The sequence below is a fragment of the Bactrocera oleae genome, chromosome 2 (genome assembly GCF_042242935.1).
Source record: "Bactrocera oleae isolate idBacOlea1 chromosome 2, idBacOlea1, whole genome shotgun sequence".
Lineage (NCBI taxonomy): Eukaryota > Metazoa > Arthropoda > Insecta > Diptera > Tephritidae > Bactrocera > Bactrocera oleae.
Window position 1 is genome coordinate 39732015 of NC_091536.1, and position 16291 is coordinate 39748305.

Below are 16291 nucleotides of genomic sequence, written 5' to 3' on the forward strand. Positions count from 1 at the left end.
ATATGGGAAATAGGCGTGGTGGTAGTCCGATTTCGCCCATTTTCGCACTATAACATAGATGTTATGTACCGAATTTGGTTGAAATCGGTTAAGCGGATCCAAAGATATGGTGTTTCACCTAAAAGTGGGCGGTGCCCCGCCACTGTCAAATTTTGAACGCGGTTCCTATAAAGTCATCTTATAGCATCCTAGAGATAAAATTTAATGTCTCTGACTTGTTTAGTGCATGGTTTATCGCTCTTTTAGTATTTTTTAACAGTACCGTTATATGGGGAGTGGGGGGATGTCACCCGATTTCACCCATTTTCACACTGTAGGTAGGGTGCTAAAACATTTGCTTCCAGTGAATTTTGTTATTATATTATATTATTATAGCTATTTAAACCTATTAGGGGCGGGACCACACCCACTTTAAAAAGAAATTTAACTACAGATGGCCCTCCTTAATGTGATCCTGTGTACCAAATAACAGTCTTGTATCATGTTGCGGAGCTTAGTTATGGCAATTAATTTGTTTTTAATTAATGGAGTTTTGTAAGCGTGGCAGTTGTCCGATTACGCTCATCTGCAATACCAACGGTCTTATGGTACCAAGTTTCATAAAGATATGACAGCTTGCACGGACGGACAGACAGTCACCCGGATTTCAACTCGTCTATATCTAACTCGATTAGTTTTAGGTGATACAAACAACCGTTAGGTGATCAAAACTATTATACTCTGTAGCAACAAGTTGCGAGAGTATAAAAATTGCTAAAACTAAGTTTATTTATAGAGATAGGCCTTTTAAATATCTGTTTTTGTATTCGTTGTATGTACTAAATCAAAAACAACGTTAGCCGTCTTCGATTCGCCAAGCGTTACTCTCCAGCAAATCGAACAAACTATACCAGATGTTCAAACACACGGGCAGCACTTGTGGTGCAACCTTCAGCTATCATGTCTTCTGACACATGCTCAATATTGTTATGATTCTTTCGTATTGGAGAAACTCTTTTTTTCGCGTTAAAAAACTTTGCTGTAACTATTTATTTTGGTTGTCGATAAATTATTATAATTGATTTTATGTCTTGTCTTATGTTTTAAAAAGACAAGAAAAAAAAGAATATTGTAATTTTATTTGTCATTTGAAGCATTCACAATAGTAAAAGGGAGCTAATTAGCTCAATTCATTAAGCAGTCTCTAGTTACTATTTGCGAGATTTTGAAGTAAAGTCTCAATTTGAGACAATTTACTATTCACCACGATACAGTCTGCAGTATTTAGTCACAAAATACTGTCTCAAATTTGTCAGCTGATAGTACGCAGGGCACAAATCTAATAAGAATTATTGTTTTCCATTTTTAAAATACTGACACTTCTTTTATAGAGAAGATATTACTCGATTGTAGGTTTTTATATATTGCAGGCAACTCAAATACGTAAAAATTACAACAAAAAAAATCAATTTAAAATAAATTTCGTAACTATTGTAATTAAAACTCAAAATTTATTTTTTATCGGAATTATACTTTTTGATTGTATTATAAAAAATTTAATATACGTTATCGACATTTTATTTTCATTTAGGTTTTGTTATATATACTTACATCTGTAAATAACGAAATGTAACAGCTGAAAGTTCTGTTCGTTTTCAATTGAGAAATTTTTGTGACTGTCACGTACTGAATTTCAAAGTCGTCTCAAGCCACAAAAATTGTCTCTAATTTAAAATCTAAAATTTAGCGGGTTGTGACTGAATCAAAGTACTGATTTCCGATCAATATATACAAAACAAAACTTGGCAGTATTGAATATAGAAGTTATATAACAACTTTGTTGTTGCTTTCATATGTAAATATTTTGAGCAGAAGCGAGCGGAGAAATGATAATCGAAGACATCTTTTGTATGAAAGTTGCATAGAAAGTTAAGTAATTAATGAATATTAATAAATCCATAAACAAATTACAAAAACGATTAACATCAAATTGTGTATATTGGTTAGCAACTAAATAATTGCGGATTAAACAAAAAAAATGTTCATGGAACTAAAAAATTTTATTCTGTAATGTATTGCCTATTTTGATCAATGACCTTTTGCCATCTTTCAGGCAGCATCATAATCCCACGTTCATAAAACTTCTGGTTTTTATTAGCAAAAAAGATGGTGCAAGGCCAGGCAAAACATCACAACCAAGTTCCAATAATTTTTGCCGATTGACCAAAGATGTGTGTGGCCTTGCATTGTCATGATGGAATACAACAGCTTTTCGATTTATCAATTCGGGCCGCTTTTCTTCAACTGCATTGATTAATTTCGTTAGTTGTTCAATGTATTGTAGACAACAGAATTGATCGTTCGGTTGGGTGGTAAGAGTTCAAAGTAGACAATTTCTATATAATATCCCACCAAACTGATAACAAAACCTTCATTTGATGAATACCAGCTTTTGATGTTGTTTGAGCTGGTTCACCTGGCCTGCTCCACGATCTTTTCCGCTCGATATTGTTGTAAACAACCCATTTTTCATCGCAAGTTATCATTCGTTTTAAAAATGGATAATTTTCATCACGTTTCTTTAGCAAATCGCAGCTGTTAATGCGTTGCGTTAATCGTTGCGTTATCGAGTTTTTGAACATAGCCAAGTTGTTTAAAGTGATTTTTAATGCATGTATGTGATAAGTGAAGCTTCTCTGCAATCTCACGTGTTGTACTGTGACGATCCGAATCGATTATTGCTTTGATTAGGTCGTCATCAACTTCAACTGGACGACCAGAGCGTTTTTCATCTTTGAGGGAAAAATCACCAGATCAAAATTTGGTAAACCAATTTTGACGCTGCCGGTCTTTTATGGCTTCGTCGACATAAACAACACATAACGTTTTGTGAGCTTGCGATGCGTTTTTCCCTTTGCGAAAATAAAAAAGCAAAATATGACGAAAATGTTCCTTTTGATCATCCATTTTTCAACGAACGCCAAACGAAAACTACGCAACCGATCAAGAAACTTTTTTTACTGATTGACAGCTGAATTGCCAACTATCAAATAACAAAATGTGTTTTACATTTGGACTACGCCAGCAAACCTAAAAATTCAACTGAAGCCATCTGAGTGGAATCCGCAATAACCAACCCAATACATACGTACATATGTATATTAATAATATCGTTAAGAAAGCTTCAATTCCTTTGGCAAGTTGTACAATTTATTTCATGGCATAAAAATACATGTATTTTTTTAATTTCAAACAAAATTAGTAAATTATTTAGTTGGAAAATCTGGCCAGTAATTGATATTGTACCTATGAGTAGATCCTTCGAATAACCTGTCCAACCAATTACTTAAACCATCCAAAAGATTTTCCTCTAATAAGATTTTTTGTTCGCAATCTGACTCATCTGAATTAACTTCAACGAATGCCCCTATTTCCGGATCAGTAGTATCTCGCTCAAGATGTTTTTTCATTTTTATTAACCTCTGCAAAAGAAAGAAGAAAATATCTTGGTGACGTGCATTTTTACACTAATGTATGTACGCTTCGTAATTTCTTTTGTTTTGTTAGATATAATATATTATAGATATATCCTTCATGTTCTTATATACATATGTAGTAAAATTAGAAGTCCAGAAGGACCTACCTAAAGATAATTCTAATATTAAATAATTTCATTTGATAATACAAGTAGAATAAGTCAGGCAGGCTCGTTTTTATCAGATTTAGATGAAAAACATGCTGTCTTTTCGAGCAGCTGTATATTACATTTTTTTTGCTAATATGTATTTCAATGTCATATTTTTTTCTCTATACTCTTCTGTTTTATAAACTAGCTACAAACAGTAAAGTACTTACCTTTCCATTACTGTTCGTCTCTGGGTGTTTAGCGTGGTACATGCAAAAATATTTTCGGTGACCATTCAAAGCAATTACAGTACCAACGCAGTTCCGTGGATTTATCTTAAATTTCTTTGATTCGCATAAAGACAACCTTAGCAGTTCAGAGTACCATAACAGTCCTTTTTCAATAAGCATATGACCGAATAATAGTGTTTTGGATTTACGGTATGGCCACACAGCTTTGTGAAAAGAGGGAATTAGCTTAGGTCGCGTTTTTAAATCGGTAAGTAAAATTATAGTTCTACATCCAGGTTTCAACAAGCGAACCATGCCATTATATTTTTCAGCCCTAAGCTCATGTAATTTCAATTCCGGAGAGCTGCGAATTTGCTTCAGAGCTGAAAGAAATCATTTTAAAAATATATAAATTAAAACGTATTTAAAATTAAGTATATGAATATTTTACGGGTAATTGGAACGAATATATTTGGCTATGATATCTCTAGGTATATATCATATATTTCTCTCTCTTTGCCTTTCGAGAGAGCTCATGAACTTTCAGTGCTGCCAAGAAAACCCACGAGTTCATGAGCTACTGAACAGATGACAACCAAAACAATGAACTACCACTTAAAATCCCGCAGAAATAAAATGCGAAATCAGTGGGTAATTTATGAGATCAGATTTTTTGTTGACTTTTACGTATATTTGTAATCTTTATTTAAAGAGATTTAATATAGCTTTGATTTTAAGAAAGAGCGTGTATTTTGTCGCAGAGTATTGTTTTGCTTAGCAGTACCAATTGTCAACGTATATACATATTTTGTCTAGAATTCCCGGCAAATGTTATGTAAACTTTGACTTCCGAATAAATTATCGAAAAATATTTGTTTATTCAGTATATAAAAACTAAGTAATGTTCATGTTTATCTTATTTAAAACTTGAAAGTGTTTTGAAATATTAAAATATTTTATTAAAATGAGTTTTAAAAGTTAATTTAGAAAATCTTTTGTGATTAAAATATACACGTACATATATATAGAAGTCATATAGGATATTTAGCTTGTTAAACTAATTTTAATTATGTATATTTTTCCGTAAAATGGAAACCGAAAAATACCCAAGAAATACATTAAAAAATCTTAAAACGTATTTCTTTCACTAGTGGTACCATTGTCAAATGTTATAAAAAATGTGGACTTTGGCAGCGCTCTCTCAAACCAAAGAGTTTCGGATCATTTTATCCATGGTATATATATTGTGGCGAACACAAGTACCAGAACAAATCAGAATTAAAGATAAACTGCCAGAAGCAACTAGACAGCGAATTCGTAGTTGCCAGAATGTTCTAGTAGTGAACTTTTGTTAAAAATTTACTATATAAGGGCTGCCGGATCGTGCAGCAGACACAGTTCTAATTAGAGTGTTACCGTGTAAAGAGCAATTAAGCGATAAGCAATAAGTTGTAAGTTCGAATAGCGAGCAATAAGTGTTAAGTTGTTGGAATTGGGAATAAAGATAAATAAGTGTATAGCCATAAAATTGGGACTTTTATTAACAATCCAGTTATCGAGAAATCCGTTACAATTGGTGTCAGAAGTGGGATTGTCAAATAAATTCCCAAGGAGATAATTATTTAAAAATGGCCAAGTTTAACGATCTGAAGATTCCACAACTGAAAAAGGAGCTGGAGCAACGTGGTTTGGCGACAAATGGATTAAAAACTGAATTACAATCACGGTTGAGAGAGGCCATGGAGGCGGAAAACATTAATGTTGCGGAATATGTCTTTAACATGGAATTAGAAGAAAAGACAACAAAGATAGAAGAAAAGGAAGAGGCTCAATGCTCGTACATAAACATGGCTTTTGCCGCAATATCGCAAATGTCAACGCAAATATCGACACAAATTAAAGAGCAGGATACACGTATGTCTCAAATATCAACGCAAATGTCGACACAATTTAAAGAGCAAGGTACACGATTATCAACGCATTTGGAAGAGCAGTTCGTAGCGCAAGATGCACGTATATCAGCACAGGTATCCTTACAGTTAAAAGAGCAGTTCGCAGCGCAAGATGCACATATATCAGCACAGGTGTCCTCACAGTTGAAAGAGCAGGATGCACGGATATCGCAAGTGTCCTCACAGATTTCGGAAAATCGGGATAAAATTAAAACTGGATGAATTGAGAGATCGTCTCCGTGAGCTACAATTAAATCGGCCAATTATGTTGTCAGCTTCTGCCAAGGTAAAACCTCCATTGGTGGCACTGTTCCGTTTCACGTTTTTAAGCTTCAATTCGAAAAGACGGCATCTTCAAATAATTGGAACGCTGAAGATAAAGTAGCTGCATTGGTCGTTGCATTAAAAGGATCTGCAGCAGAAATATAATATTACAGACCATTCCAAACTGCGAGGCGAGTAGTTATGAAACGTTGATGGGTGCATTAGAAAGACGGTATGGTAGTGAGCACAGGAAGCAAATCTTTGAAATTGAGTTGCGAAATCGCCGCCAGAAAGCCAATGAGTCTCTGCAGGAGTTCTCTACAGAGATTGAGAGGTTAGCTCACTTAGCTTATGCACATAAATTCATGGAATACATCGAGGACACGAAAATTCAGACTTTCGTCAATGGAATACGAGATAACACTACACGATTCGCTGCATTAGCATGTCCAAAATTGACGTTTACAGAAACCGTAGCGTATGTTCTGACACAGGAAACTGCATCTCTGCTTTGCAATCAAAATTAATTTAAAGTTCACAAAGTAGAAATAGAGGAACACACTTGGGTGAACCAATTACTTGAAAAAATGCTTCAACTTCGGAAAAAGTGGCCATATTGCACGCAACTGTAACCAGCCAAATAATCCAGTTGGACGTAAACGCAAAGCTGAGGAAGATCAAGCAAATGTTAAATCAAACCAATCGTTAAACTAAAGCGAGCCAGCCGAAAAGGGCACGGGCTGGCTTGCGCAAGCAAATGCCCTGTAATCTCCAGTTCACAAATAAGCAGGAATACGAGTAACGTAACCGTTAGTGGATGTGTAGACGGTAAAAAGCGCATACTGACGGTGGATACGGGCGCATCACATTCCATAATTCGATCCGATCTGGTTGAGAAATAAGGGAGACCGCAGGCTGGGGCAAAGTTGCGTACTCCAACTGGAGAAGATACCCTAGTTCTCGGAAAGGTAACGGCGAGATCGTAATTGGAAAGTCAGCCGTGTTACACAATTTTATAGTGGCAGATATCGTTGACGAAGTCATAATTGGAGTAGACTTTCTAGCGAATCAAGGAATCAAAATTGACATGAAAAACAGGATTATGTCCTATAGAAATATGGAAGTGCCACTTATGTTCGGTTACGATAATAAATACAACGTTAGACGAGTGATAGCAACAGAGAGCCAGCAGATTCCACCAACATCAGAAGCAGTTATTTGGGCAAAAATTGATGGAGACTATAGGTCAAACAAGAAGAATCTACACCAAACTTACTTATATGCAAAACCCTGGCTATGACAAGACAAGATAAACGTGTTCCAGTAAGAGTACTTAATGAGTGCAAGTTACCAATCAAACTCTCCACAGGAGCTATGTTAGGGCAGTGTCAAGAGATTGAGGCCGTGATAAATTGCGAAATACGTCTTGAGGAAGATTCCATGGACGAAAACGATATATCGAGTGAAATTAACGCATAGACTGAGGAACTAAAGGCAAACTATCAAACTATGGCTAAACAACTTCTTCTCAGATACTCATTCATATTTGATAAAGGCGATGCCAAACCAGGAAGAACCAAAGTTGTGAAACATTTTATTAACACAGGTGATGCAAGACCAATCCGCCAGGCTCCTCGGAGCATTCCTTTAGCAAAACGTGAAGTTGTAAGCCAGTCCATACGTGAAATGAGCGAAGGCGGCGTAATCGAACCATCAGAGAGTCCGTGGAGCTCACTTGTACTTGTGAAGAAGAAAGATGGCAACATGAGATTTTGTGTGGACTATAGAAGGTTGAATGATGTAACGAAGATAGACAGTTATCCACTACCTAGAGTCGATGATACACTAGACTCGTTAACGGGCGCAAAATGGTTCTCAACACTTGATTTGAAAAGTGGTTATTGGCAAGTGGGGGTAAACGAAGAAGAAGAAAGAAAGAAAAGACGGCTTTCAGCGTTGGAGATGGTCTATGGCAATTTACCGTAATGCCCTTTGGATTATGTAACGCTTCTGCTACTTTTGAGAGACCTATGGACCAGGTATTAAAAGGATTACAATGGAAGACCTGTTTGGTATACCTCGACGATATCATCGTGTTGGGTAAAAGCTTCATTGAACACCTTAAGAACTTGAAAGAGGTTTTCCAACGGATAGCTAGCGCTGGTCTGAAGCTGAGTCCAAAGAAGTGTTCCCTCTTCAAAAAGGAAGTAAGCTACTTAGGACACAAAGTGACAACGGAGGGCATTTGCACAGCTAATGAAAAGATCGATGCAGTAAGAGATTGGCCCACTCCTAAAAATTTACATGAATTGCGGAGTTTCCTTAGACTATGTACTTATTATAGACGATTCGTTCCAAATTTTGCCAGCGTAGCTAGTAGCCTCCATGTTTTTGAATGGAATAAAGAACAGGAAGTGGCTTTCCAAACTCTGAAGGAGCGGTTAAGTACTGCGCCAATGTTGGCATACCCAGTCCCAGGATCAACGTTTATTTTGGATACGGATTGTAGTGGATTTGCAGTAGGAGGCGTTCTATCACAAGTCATTAATGGACATGAGAAAGTGGTTGCGTATTACAGCCACACCATAAGCAAGCCAGAGAGAAATGATTGTGTTACTCGGAGGGAATTACTGGCGTTGATGAAGTGCATCAAACATTTTCATAAGTACCTTTATGGCCAGCGATTTCGGGTGAGGACAGATCATGCAGCATTAAAATGGCTTCTACAATTCAGGAACCCAGAAGGACAGTTGGCACGGTGGATTAAGAGACTCCAAAGTTACGATTTCTGTATAGAACATCGCAAAGGTAGTAGTCTTGGCAATGCTGATGCCATGTCCAGCCGTCCAAGATTTGAAAAGCGTAATACACGAATTGGAGATGAATAAACGTCCAACAAGAGAAGAAATAGCTGCAAAAAGCCCAGTCGCAAAGGCTTATTGGGCACAATGGAATAGTTTGAAGTTAGTGTCTGGCTGCTTGCATCGCGTATGGGAAAGCGAAGATGGGCAAAGTTCACGAACTCTAATGATTATTCCAAAAGTAAGAATTCCTGAAGTTCTCAAGGAACTGCACAACGGTCCAAGTGGAGGACACATGGGTATCACTAAAACCCTGGAGAAATTAAAACAAAGATTTTATTGGGTTGGTTGTCGTCAATCAGTTACGGAGTGGATAGCCAATTGTGTCGAGTGCATTGCTGCTAAAGGGCCGCGGTCCAGGAGTCATGGTCAGATGAAGCAGTACAATTCAGGTGCGCCGTTTGAGCGAGTAGCCATGGACGTAGCTGGTCCATTTCCTATCAGTAAATTAGGAAACAGATATGTTTTAGTAGTCATGGACTATTTCAGCAAATGGCCAGAGGTATACGCAATTCCTAACCAGGAGTCGGGAACAGTAGCGGATGTATTCATCAACAATTGGGTATCGAGGTATGGTGTTCCAATAGAATTACATTCTGACCAAGGAAGAAATTTGGAATCAGCTCTAATACAGGAGATATGCCAGAAGCTGGGTATCCGGAAAACCCGTACAACTGCACTACATCCACAGTCCGATGGCATGGTAGAACGATTCAATCGAACTTTGGAAGAACATTTAAGGAAAGTTGTGGACAAGTATCAGAAAGATTGGGATACCCATATGTCCTTGTTCCTGATGGCTTATCGGTCTGCTGTACATGAAACAACGGGCCAGACTCCAGCAAGGGTAATTTTTGGTAATGATCTTCGACTACCGATTGATTTAAAATTTGGAATTAACGCCAACGGAGGAAGGAATACTAAGGAATTCAATAGCATCCTAGAAGACGAGATGAGGGATATACATGCTATTTTGAGACAGCGCACCAAAATTATGAGCGATAAGATGAAAGCAAAATACGACAAGGCAATAAACCCTGAGGGTTTTGTTGAAGGCGATAGGGTATTGTTATATAACCCACAACGAAAGAAAGGGCTGTCTCCCAAATTACAGTGTAATTGGGAAGGACCATACCAGGTTATTAAACGACTCAATGATGTAGTGTATCGCATACAGACCATTGGAAGACCAAGGAATAAAATGAAGGTGGTTCATCTGGAACGGCTTGCAGCGTTTGGTACCGCAAATATGACTAATCGGGACGATCAGACTTAGGTAGAGGGCAGTGTGGCGAACACTCAGAATTAACGATAAACTGCCAGAAGCAACTAGACAGCGAATTCGTAGTTGCCAGAATGTTCTAGTAGCGAACTTTTGTTAAAAATTTACTATATAAGGGCTGCCGGATCGTGCAGCAGACACAGTTCTAATTAGAGTGTTACCGTGTAAAGAGCAATTAAGCTATAAGCAATAAGTTGTAAGTTCGAATAGCGAGCAATAAGTGTTAAGTTGTTGGAATTGGGAATAAAGATTAATAAGTGTATAGCCATTAAATTGGGACTTTTATTAACAATCCAGTGATCGAGCTCAAGAGTGAGTTATAGGTAGACGATTTATCGCGAAATCCGTTACAATATTTTATGAGTAAAACCAATGAAATTGAAAGTTTAGAAAGTTTATTTATTAAAAGCACAGCTAATACCGGGTTTTCCAATAGGGATGATATGATTTCTGAGTGTCGTTTCGGCCATTTTAAATATATTATGATATGTAATTTGTTTTAATTGTATTCAGTAATGTTTACAATTTCATTGTGGACAGATATACGCAAGAACAACGTTTATTCAATTTTATTATCAAAATAATCGTTCTCCAATGGCAACTTTTCGCGCGCGTTTGCCATTTTATGATCGTAATTATCCTCCGCTTGTGCCGGCTATTCGGCTAATGGTTGAAAATTTCGAGCGTACATTTTCTTTACATAATGTTCAAGTGTCAATAAGACAAAAAATCGCTAGCAGGAATGACAATATTGCTGCTGTTCAGGCAAGTGTTGTTGAAGACTGCAATTTGTCGATGCCAAGACGTTTTCAAGAATTGGGACTTTCTCAAACCACAACCTGGCGGATTTTGAGAAATGATTTTGGCTTGCATCCGTATAAAATTGTTCTGACTTAAGAACAGCAGCCATTGAACCACCGTAAACATTGTAAATTTGCTGTTTTTGCCTTGGAACAATTTGAAAACGATAGCGGTTTTTTAAAGAAAATTATCTCTTCTGATGAGGCTTACTTTCATCTGATTAGTGCGGTAAATAAACGAAACTGTCGATTCTGGTGCGAAGAAAATTCATATCATTCACATGAACAACCATTATATTCACCTAAATTGACAGTTTGGTGTGTTTTTGATCTGGTGGAATCACCTGGTGACACCGTTACTGTCAATGGAGAGCGGTATGGACCGATGATAACCAACTTTTTATGGTCGCAATTGGAATAAGTTGATCTCGACATCATCTGGTTACAACAAGACGGGGCGACGTACGACACAGCACGTGCAACAACCGAATTATTGCGAGAAAAGTTTGAACATTCGAAAATTTTAAGAAATTGTGATTTAACATCATTAGACTATCTCTTGGGTGGTTATTTGAAGTCATTGGTTTTTGGCAATAAACTAGACTCTCTTCAAGCTTTAGAAGTCAATATTGAACGTGTTATTCATGACATACGATTTGGAAAAAGTACTCGACACCACTCAATTAATTACCTTTACACCAGTGCTTGTAATACTAGGTCCAGTAAATATGTATCTCGTGTCGTTTAAGTGCGATTGTGTTACGCTTTACTGGACCCGATAAAAAAAAAACAACAAATACTTTTACGAAACATTTTTTTTATAAGTTTTTATTCAGAGTACACATGTTTTATAATATTCAAAAATAAAAATTCAAAAAATTCCAGGCCGACAAAGTGGGGACTGATGAAAAAATAGCGTGTCCTGGGGTGCAGGATATCAGGATTCCCAGTAACTTGAAATAGAAATTGTTAAGTGATCCTTAAAGAGGAAGGATGTAGTTATAGCACTACGAGAGGATTTTGGAAAAAAAAATTCACAAATAGCGGTTGTTTGAAAAATATGTTTCGATATTTCTCTTTAGGGACTTATTCTTAAAGGGTTATGCTATAAAATTATGCAAAAAAAGGACTTTTTTGAATTTTTAAACCAGAATACCCCCTTTAATCGTAAACAAATAAAAATCTCGGTAATTTTTCAATTTTTATTATCATCTTATACTACTAAAATCAGTAAACCTTAAAGAAAATAACAGATATACATATTCATATGTATACACCTGCGGCCACGCACAAATTACCATTCAACATTTTTAAGTGTTACGCGAATTTGGCAACGCTTTACAGCGGTACTTTTTGCGGTATCGATTTTTTTAATTTAGAAATCAGTGAAAGCACATTACGTTGTAGACTAAATCATTTAAAGTTAGTGAGGCTTGCAAAATGAGCTCGAAATGTAAGAGACTGAGGCGTGACGAAACATTTAGAATTAAATATAAATTTTTAATTTAATTTAATTATAAATAAAATTAATATTTTCTTTTATTTTGTTAAATCGAGTTCCAAGGTTTAGTCGCGTTATTAATTTAAAAACAATAAAATCGAACGCTTTGAATAAGCATAGAAAAACTGTTTTGTGTTTTATTCTTTAAACGAAATAAATTAAAGACTATAATTATAATTAGGTTATATAATTTACTTGTGCTTACTAAAAATCACGAAAGCACGAAAAAATCCGAAAAAAAATTTATGAAACATTATAGGTAAGTTCTATGGGCCCGGAGGTGTATAATATCAGTTAAGTTTTAGAAAATAAGGATGTCTATCTGTTTGGACAAATGTCGGAAACATATGTTATATCTCAATTAAACGTATTTTATGAGCGAAGAGAGGCTCTTTCTCACTTAAAATGAAATAGTAAATGGACTGAAAAGCCTTTGATCTTACCGAGAGATCGATACCTCTGATATATTTGCTTTCAATGATAAAATATGAATTTCTTGTTTTGACAAAATATTGTTTCCCGAGTGATAAAAAAATACCGATGATGCAAAATAAAAACGTGAAACGTGTTGTGGCGTATCTAAAAATTTTGTTGTAAAATATCAGTCAAAAATACAAACGTGTTCGACTATCAAAGAACAATTTGGCACTGATCCAACACATAAATAATAAATTTCGGTCCGGTTTATGACAATGGATGAAACATACATAGATAATTTTGTTTTTACACGGTTTATATTTTTTACACGATTTTATTCCATTTAGCACGTTTCAAAATTGTTTGGTGGTTTTGCTCAAACCAATCCACCGTGTAAAAACAGAATTAGGTTTATATTACATTTTTTAATAAGGTAAATTTTATTTAATAATGCATATAATAAATAGCACACACACATGTCAATATGACAGCCAAATTGCTGTAGCCCAAATTTAAAGTAAATCACACAACAACAACATTTTCATTCATGAACGCAGGTGTACTCTTAACAAGCGAAGTTGATTATAAAAGTAAACGCCATACACATCTTCCCGAACATGCGTTTGCCCCCAAGCGTTTTTTCGCGACGATAGCAAAAGCTAAAAATCACAAATTGAACAACTTTCTGATGTTCCTTCTGGAAAAGTGTCAACCCGGCAAACACAGAAAAAAGTGACAAAAACGGCAACATAGCTTTTGTCGATTTAAAATATTTGGCTCGCAAAAATCTGGGTCGATATACATACATATATGCATGCTCATACATAAACATAATACATATTTACGATGGTTTATCGGCAAAGGTGTTAGAGCGGCAAGGGAAGCGGTGACAATCAGCGATGGTTCGTTTGTTGTTTTCGACACAGCTCGGATTTTCTACTAAGAACACAATGTTGTGACGATTTGTCGTCGCGTCAGTCCTTCGACACATTAAAACACAAATAAATATATTATATGTATATGTGCTATATACTTATGTCCTGTGATACCAAATATATATTATATAACTAGAATATTTATAAATTATAATATATAGTCGTTTGCGCATTGTAAATAAACGAATCTGTAAGCGTACATTGGAATTAGCATTATTTTTCTCAGTGAAAATACTAAATTTTGCTATTTTTAGCAGAGAACGTATATCATAGAGAAGGTTCAATTGCGGACCAGCGTGTGAATTGTCAAAACCTAACAAGATTTTAATAGTGGGTTTCACCACATCTGGCTCGGAAGGAGAAATTTTAACAGTGGCGCGTAAACAGAGCTGAGCATTGTATGAAAATTATGCTCAGAGACTTGCTTTGATATTACAGCTGCATGTTAGCCTTTTGGCTTATATTTTTATACGTTTATATGCAATCATATTAATTGATATGAATATCATTTTGCGAATTTTTATGAATGCATGCAAAACTGATAAGACTCTAATTAATTAATTAAATCTAAGTAATTTTGAAAATATTATATATAGTCAATTTGGGAATTTAATGATTTTATTTAGTTTTTACATAATATACTTTCCTAATAGAGATTAAATTTATTACAATATATGTATATGTACATATGTACATCTTTTATCATATTAATCTTATATATGTATAATTATATGTATATCTGCACAAGCGCATTTGAATGTGCGGATTCAGAAATTGAAATCATAATTTTATCATATATCAATACAATATATGTGCGCGCATTGATTTATATGTACACGCATATATGTATGTAGACATAAAATTGCCGAACAAATAATGCATACACAAACCAACATACATACATATGTATATGCGTACACATGTAAATATGTCATCCGCAAAAACTACAAACATTGCTTTACAAAAACAACAATCGTCACAAGTCAATATTTCAGCCAAATAGGCGAAGCCCAAATTTATAGTAAATTGCACAACAACAACATTTTCATTCATGAACGCAGGCGTACTTTTAACAAGCAACCTCGCTTCATTCATAAAAACAGATACACTCACATCCCCCCGAGCATACCTTTGCCAACAAGCTTCTTTTCGCGACGATGGCAAAAGCTAAAAATCATAAATTGAACAAATTTCTGATATTCCCTCTGGAAGGGAAAAGTTGCAACCACGCAAACCCACAAAACACAGAAAAAATTGACAAAACTGGCAACAAAGCTTTTGTCGATTTAAAATATTTTACAATTTTAAAAATATTTTTCCGTGTCTCACAAAAATCTGCGTCAATATGTATGCATGCTCATATATAAACATACATATTTACGATGATTTGTGGGCAAAGCTGTTAGAGCGGCAAGGGAAGCGGTGACAATCGGCGGCCCTTCGTTAATATTTTTTCGGCACAGCTCGGATTTTCTACCAACAACACAATGTTGTGACGCTTTGTCGTCGCGTCAGTCCTTCGACACAGTGACTCTTTGACAAGACAACAAAAAACGTGAGCTTCGGCCATTGGTTGTCAAGGGCAATGGAGATTTCCCATGAAACAATGAGTGTACATATTTACATTCATACGTTGCATATAGACAAATTAACAATTATAATGGGTCCTTTCATATTTGTTTACATGCAAACATAATTATACATATATATTTGAATAAGAATATTTGGGACCGCTTCGTCTTTTCTTATCGGGTTATGTCAAGCAAGAGGTGTACAAAATCAAACCCAGAAATCTGACTGAACTGAAGCAGTCCATTAAATAGATATTTGAGGCAATCCCGACTTGAACCCTCCAGCCCGCATTAATTTTCTAATTAGGTGTCCAATATGCATGGCTGAGCATGGAGGAATAATTAATTGTTTAAATAAAATAAAATTTTCTATACAATAAAAAAAAAATGTATGTAATGCATTGACTAAAAAGAAACTTATTACGGTTAATTTTTGTAGCACGATTCGTGAGCCGCCCTGTATATGCAGAATATCTTAAAATTATATATAAATTCCTTTGCGCATTGTAAATATACGTATCTGTTGGCGTACATTTCTTAACATTGAATTTAGCATTATTTTTCTCATTTAACATTCAAAATGCTCAAGTCTGCTATTTTGCGCTCCGCAGGGGTAAAATTTTGGTGAAATCCTCTTATAATTTGTTTGAGGTGAGATCCTCTTAAGTTGGCGAGTAACCCTCCGTCAAGAGGAACATTTTGACAATCGGCACACCATGAACCTTCTCTATAATATACGTTCTCTGTTTTTAGTTTTAGTTATCATAAAATATTGGTTACATTTATAAACTGTGAAACCCATGATAAAGATGGAATTGATAATGGAATGATTGAAAAAAAATTTAAAAACGGATCAAAATGACTCAACGATTAT

At 35.5% G+C, this 16291-nt stretch overlaps 1 protein-coding gene across 2 annotated transcripts in view; it reads right to left on the reverse strand.

Annotated features, from left to right (window-relative positions):
* Window positions 1–3167: 3167 nt before the first annotated feature.
* Window positions 3168–16291, reverse strand: part of l(3)80Fg (dnaJ homolog subfamily C member 16 l(3)80Fg) — a 405661-nt gene continuing 392537 nt past the window's right edge. For both annotated transcript variants that reach the window (XM_070113021.1, XM_070113022.1), the window contains 2 exons: window positions 3835–4217; window positions 3168–3461 (listed from right to left, as the gene is read on the reverse strand). In XM_070113021.1, the coding sequence (XP_069969122.1) occupies window positions 3246–3461; window positions 3835–4217 (599 nt within the window). In that variant the 3' untranslated portion in view covers window positions 3168–3245. The remainder of the gene's footprint in view (window positions 3462–3834; window positions 4218–16291) is intronic.